Source organism: Peromyscus eremicus, chromosome 1 (genome assembly GCF_949786415.1).
Source record: "Peromyscus eremicus chromosome 1, PerEre_H2_v1, whole genome shotgun sequence".
Lineage (NCBI taxonomy): Eukaryota > Metazoa > Chordata > Mammalia > Rodentia > Cricetidae > Peromyscus > Peromyscus eremicus.
Genome location: NC_081416.1, coordinates 65,415,094 through 65,421,708, shown reverse-complemented (window position 1 = coordinate 65,421,708; position 6,615 = coordinate 65,415,094). Strand labels below are relative to the sequence as shown.

The window sequence follows — 6,615 nt, the reverse complement described above, 5'->3', positions numbered from 1 at the left end:
AGCACGGCTCCCATGTGCATAGTGTCTGCCCACAGCTTTGATAAGCTCTCCTGACCTGGTTCTTGCCAAAGGGGACATAGGGATGCAGAGAGTAGAGGCCAGTGAGTGTTGGGGGAGCCAGAGCAGGTACTGTCCAGCCATCTAGTTCAGAATGCTGATTATCCAGCTTCCCCCCAACCTCAGGATCACGTACAGGGCACCCTGGTGCTGCTGTGACCCAGGCCGTTGTGACAGAAACAGTTTGGGCCTGAGTGTGCGGGCCTCAAGTATTCCGATGGTACCTGTGGCATCACAGCCACCTCAGAAACTGTGCCGATTGAGGGCTGAAAACTCTGGAGGGTTCTTTGAAATCGTTTGGATCTTGGTGAGCCCCAGCTCTGGAGCCTGGGATGTGGAAATGAAATCCCCAATTCATTTGTCAGTCATTTTAATAGTCAAACAGATAGAATTACCCAAAGTGAAATTCACAGACAAGAAATACTTTAATTAAATATTGTGTAAAATGAACATTTTTATACAGTTAAATATCTGAAAAAATGTACAGATAAAACAATCTTATTGTAGGGTCTCTGACAGCAAAATCTACCATTTAGTGAAGCTCTCGGTTTTGGACACAATGAAGCGATGAGGGCGTCGACTAGTCGATCTAAAACACAAACCGGGTACGGGCATGGGGGGACTTGCTAATGTGCACGTGAGTTCTTTTTAGGTCAAACCCTTACTTACACAAAATAAATCGAGGCAATTTAGTTCCAAAGTGACTTCTCAGGCTGTTCCATGTAGCTAAGCCCTGTCAGGAGTCACACCCACTGACCGCTGGGGACATTCTGTTTGTCTTATTGAGTCCCTTGAATGAACACTTTCGAAGCTGTCCATTGTTTCTTTGTGTATGTGTGTGTCTGGTTTTGAAAACTCCCTCCTTTCTGTTTCAAATCTGACTTCTGGTGCTGTGTACAATGCGTGTGCTGTCTGCAAGGACAATGAGGATGAAGGGAAGAGGGAGAGGAATCCGGACACTTGCTCTCAGGGTGGGTTTGGCACTGACAGGCACAGTGTCTGAAGGAGGTCTTTCCAGTTAAAAAAAGTACAGACAGTGCTGTTGGATCTGACCACAAAAAGGTATTGTTTAACATTAAAAAAAGACCAGCAGTGTCTCCCTGACACCTCTCTAACTCCAGGGTGGCCTTGAGTGGTCAGAAAGCAGCAGACAGATCCAGGAAGGAGTGACTGGCAGACTGAAAGTTTGTGCTTTTGGTGTGTGGAGTGTGTGTGTGTGTGGTGTGTATATGTGTGTGTTGTGTGGTGTTGTGTATGTGTGTGTGTGTGTTCATCATCAGTCTCCAAATGTTAACAATTGTGGTATAAGCCTGTGAGAAAGTAGCACAGAAGTTCTTCAAAGAAGTTCACTTTTAAGGCATCAGAGAAGTTAATGTGGCAAACATTTGTAATTAAAACATCGGAAGTAAATTTTATTTTAAACTTTAGGCCTCTGAATTTTTCCAGTAAACACAGTTCAGCTATGTGGCAAAGTCCTAGGTGGCAGCTAAAATGACTTTTTTTTTTTTTTACATTCTACAAAAAAAACAAATTAAAAATAAAAAATAAAATAAGGACACAGCCCCGGACGGTGTGGCCCCTTCACAGCCGTTCCACATGCAGAATCTACTAGGATTTGTCACGGCCGCTGACACCGTTTTCTTTTGACTATACAACAAACTTTTCTTTTCAAAAGTATTTGTTCAGATAACTTAAAAATAATATAAAAATAAACAATGAATTTGACTTTTCCTCAACATAAAAAAAGGGATGGAAAGTCTAAACAATAGCAAATGGTTTAGGTACAAATGAAATGTAAGGACATTGATTCATTTTAACAAAACAGATCAAAGAGACGGTTCTTGGTGTCTGTTCTTTCCCCGTGTAACAACCCGGGGCAGGATCAAACACCAAGACAGACATGAAGAAAGAAGATGGGGAAAGCAATGTACAAAATCTCAAAGATAAATACAATATTTATAATTGATATGTTACAAAATAAAGTCCCTTAACAACTGCAAGTGTTCATGGGAAAGGAAGTGTCGCATGAAAGAGCATTTTATCCCTTATAAGACACATAAGGAATAAAACTCGTTTTTCTAAATATTTTAAGTGGATCTGAAAAAAATTCAAGACAAGTGTATAAATATTTAGCTACAACTTTGGCAAAATCACAAAAGTCTACAATTTTATAACCACATACAAAACACATCGGGGAAGAAGGGTCTAGAAGTCAAAAGGACAATTTCAGGTACAAGAAACATAGACCTCACAGTAGCCTAAGAATGCAATAGGTTTACAGTGCGCAAAAGTTGAAAAAATGTTGCTGATCGCACTTGCTTTAACAGGAAGCTCTAGGTGGGAGAATATTGGAACCAACAGACAGTAGCATATTTTTTTTTCTCTGTCAGTGTGCTTGTTGAAGGCAAGAGATTCGATATCAAAGTTACAATTTCTAACTACAATAAGTTACAAAGTTTCATTTCATTAAGATGAAGTTAAGCAATGATAAACCCTCCCTCCCTCCCTGCCACCCCAAATTCACCTCGTCATATCCTCCTCTGTTCCAGTTAATGGCTCATACCTCCTTGGCCCCCTTTTTTCACCACAAAAAAATATTTCACATTATAGAGATACACAACCATTGTGAATCTAAATATGAGTACAGAAAAATGTTTCGAGGCTTTCTCCTCAGTGTTGCATGGGCATCAAAATGGTGCATATTCACGAAGCTTCTCCCCACACAGATAGCACGCACTAGACAGCCAAGACGGGATCAGAAACTTTATACAAAATAGGCGTCGCTTTGTTTTCCTTAATTCTTCAGGACTGAGAAATGTGAAAATATGAGAAAAGTTCAGTCAATAAAATGGAATTGTTCATGAAGAAGTAGGCTTGTTTGCGTGTTGATTCTTAACAGTTTAAATAAAATCTTTAAATGTCTCTTGTAGCATTCAACTGTTGCTGATTTTTTAGTTTTGAAGATAGCGTTTTGTGTTTTTGTTTTTGTTTTTTCCATCAGCACGTCTTAACACACTACACGTGTCCCCTGAAGTCCGTCCTTGGATGCTGGGTGCTGTGAAGGTAAACAGAGTCCCTCACATGGGTGGGACTACCAGCCCAGACATAGCTGCAAAGGAGAAGGAGACAGCCGTTAATGCCGACCACCCCACACGCGCACCCTCCTGCGGGCCCAGCTTGCTCCTCCTGTGCCGGGATCCACAGGGAAGCCAGACTCGCTCAGCTCTCTGTGGAGCCAGCTTTGTCCTGGCAGGGGTGTGTTGGGAAGTCTACTTCTTGGGGTGAGGGCACATTGGTGGCACGGTTCCCGCAAGCCTTCCTGGTGCTGCAGCCCTCGGAAAAAGGCCTTCTCTGCGAGAGGGAAGGCTCTCTGCTTTGCACATGTCTCCACACTGGGTTCAAAGCAAAGGGAAGCTCACGCTTTGGGAAGACGGGAACCAGCCGGGCCATGGCTTTGCAGGCCTTGCTTTTCCTAAGTGAAATGGAGACTTGCCTCAGTTTCCCCCTCTGCCTTTGGGCCAGGCTCTGACCTCCTACTAGCAGCTCCGTAGCGTAAGGGTGAGTCAGGCTCTCAGACCAAAGCCCCAACAGGGCCCAACTGCTCTGCAATGCCGTGGCCAGTGGGTGATGGAGGCACCACACCGCCTCAGAGTGCTGTTTTCTCTTGATACAAACAGAGAAGCTTGGCACTGGAGCGCCAAGGGCAGCCAGCTCTGCAGTGAACTCCTGGTCCGCATGTAATTTAAAATCTTTTAACTCTGCTGTTGTTTAATTTTTGTCAGAATGACTGTTCTCATTAATTTATGTATAACATATTAATACATTTGTTCATGTAGTGATGTGAGCTTCAATTTCTCAGTCCATTAATTTCAACGACATTAATTTATCTCCGACTCACCGTTACAACTTTATGGTTTGGCAGGCCCCTGTGTACACACACCGCTTATGTGGTACCACCTAGTCGGCCTCGATGCCGGGGCATGGCCACAGACACCTGCCCTCACTGCCTGCCTGCTAAGCAGCATTGGCCTGGTGCCCAAGGACAGCTCTGAGGCCGGCTGGCGACGCCCGGGGCCTGGGCATCCCGTCAGCACTGACAGGTGTGAAGACAATGAGTTCAAATCATTGATACCTTTCCAGTTCCTTTTTTGAGCATTAGTTCATCAAAGTGGAATATACCACCGACTTCACAAAAGGGCCAGTTTGTCTTCTCCACGGTTGCGTCCTCGGCACCCAGCAGAGAGCCTGGCACATAGTAGGCACTCGGTAAATACTGGTTGAAGGGGTTCATGTGTTTAAAGGAGAATGGGTTTGACTTTCACCCGGTGGAGCACATACCCAAGGTGGTGTCTGAAAGAGGCCAGATGACGGCCACTTACTTCACAGGGAGTCACGTGTGAGCCCAAAGGCCTAGGGGCACCCATACGGCTTCACCACCACACTCATCGTAGGTCACATGCAGCATGAGCTGCCCTCAGTGCTGGGAAAGGTGCTTGGTGCCTGTTCCACATGGCCCCAGCTGTGGACAGCTGTGTCCAAGGGGCAGTTCTCATGCCCTTGGGCCAACCCTTCCCATTCTGAACTGGGAGAGAACACTCACTCCCAACTACAGACAGTCTTGCCACCCAGGAACGGTGCACAAATTGTCCTGGGTCAGGATGCTCAGCCCTTTCCAAGAGAGAGCAAAGCCATGTAGACTCATTGTTCTGATGGTAAGGCTGTACATAAAACTCTGCCTCACGGCAAGGGGAGCAGGCAGAGTCTGGGATGGGCTCTCTAGATGGCACAGTGACCCACCATCCATTCTGAGACTGTTTCTGCTGCCCCTTATAAGGAGGCTGCAAGCCTGGCACTAAGGGCAGGGTCATGCCCTGCATGGAGAAGGGCCAGGCCTGCATGGGGCTCTGCTTTTCCCCTCAAGTGAGGCTCCACCCCTTGGGGCATGGAAGAGTTATTGGACAAAAAACCCTAGAGGCAGAATCTGGTACCTATTGGGGCTTGAGGACCAGGCCTGTAGGTAGCTATGGGACAGGAAGGAGGATGCAGACCACGGAAACACATGCAATGCCACAGGCATGCAAGGGGTTTGGGAAGGGGCCATGGGGCCTGAGCACCCACCCGTACCACCCTCACCTTGCAGTCCATTCCCGTTGGCGCTGGTGCAGGAAGGAGGAGGCGAGGCTTGGGGCCGGACCACGGGCGCAAAAGCGCTCTTCTGTTTCACTGCGGAGATGACATTGGCAGGTGAGAATGAGAAAATGCCGTGTGTGCTGCTACAGTTTGAAGGGAGGGTGACCGAAGAGGCTGCCATGGTGGGGCTGGACGGCACTACTGCAACAAAGCAAACATGGTCAGCACACGCGGGCTGTGGCGCGGCACCACAGCGAGAGCTCCGAGGGCCTCGCCTCGCACGGGGAGGGGCCACAAAACAAGACATGACATGCTTTGGCTCGGCCACTCTGGATAACAGGCAAACGCTTTGGGGGAGGGGGGGATCGGGCTTTCTCTTCCAATTGAGCAGCCCCGTGTGGTTCAGATTTTTATTTTGGTGGCCAATAAGATGGCGTCGTTGGGGAGGGCTGTATTAGGTCAATTTGCGGGTTGTCGTTTGGACGCCCAGCCTCTGGGGCCACCCTTCCTTTTATCCAGTAGCTCACATCACAGAACATCCAAGCAATACACACACTCGACTTTGTAGTGAATATGAATCTGCGTGATGACGTGTGACAAAAACAGACACTTACTGCCGTAGGGAGAGTTAGCGGAGGAGCCATTAAGAAATCCAGGCGAGCCAGGGACCCCTAGATTGGCCATGGCGCCACTTCCATATCCATTCATGCTAGTGCTGACTGTGTTGTAATTGGACTGCTGGGGAGTACTGCTGGGGACGTAGCCTCGCGGGGACACGCTGCTTGTATTGCGACTGTAGCCGACTGTTAAAATCCCCCCCCGGCCAAAAATAACATTATTATCAGTGACAGACACTTGGGGGGGGGAGTTTCCCCGAGAATCTATATCATATATTCAACACTTTAAATTGACTTTATGCTTCCTCTCGTTCTGGTGACTCTAGCCAGCTTGGATAATCTTATCCTGCCAACCCTACCACTGGTGAGACCTGTTCCATCTCTGTTGCCTTCGACGGCCAGCCAAAGAGTGCTTTGATCTAACCTTCAGCTGTTTTCACACGCTGCTTTAGAAGCAATTACCAACAGCTTGGAGGCCTGACCTGCTACCCCAACTCTCTCTGAACTTTCAGCCTCAACAGACCTTCAAATGCCATGGCTGACCAAGAGAGCTTGTTTGCGGCCATAACGTCCCTGGAAAGACGGTTTTAGGGTCTTCATTTTCACAGCTGCTGCCTCTCTGAGCAAGGGTGGGGTGGGCGCCATAGCTTCTTGCCTGCTGTGGGGTGTGGGTAACTGGGAGCAAGGTGGGGCGGCTCTGACATGGTTGCCTGAGTTGTTTTTTTTTTGTTTTTTTTTGTTTTTTTTAGAGAATGTGAACTAAACTGAGCTCAAAGAACCAGCTCAAAGGACACCAGATTGTGACCTCAAC

At 47.4% G+C, this 6,615-nt stretch overlaps 1 protein-coding gene across 1 annotated transcript in view; it reads right to left on the bottom strand.

Moving 5' to 3' along the window:
* Nucleotides 1-1,269: 1,269 nt before the first annotated feature.
* The window catches only part of Ebf3 (EBF transcription factor 3), a 118,925-nt gene continuing 113,579 nt past the window's right edge, over nt 1,270-6,615 (bottom strand). Inside the window, exons 14-16 of the mRNA XM_059250465.1 lie at nt 5,802-5,990; nt 5,191-5,388; nt 1,270-3,166 (exon numbers count right to left, since the gene is read on the bottom strand). Of these exons, the coding sequence (XP_059106448.1) occupies nt 3,135-3,166; nt 5,191-5,388; nt 5,802-5,990 (419 nt within the window). The 3' untranslated portion in view covers nt 1,270-3,134. The remainder of the gene's footprint in view (nt 3,167-5,190; nt 5,389-5,801; nt 5,991-6,615) is intronic.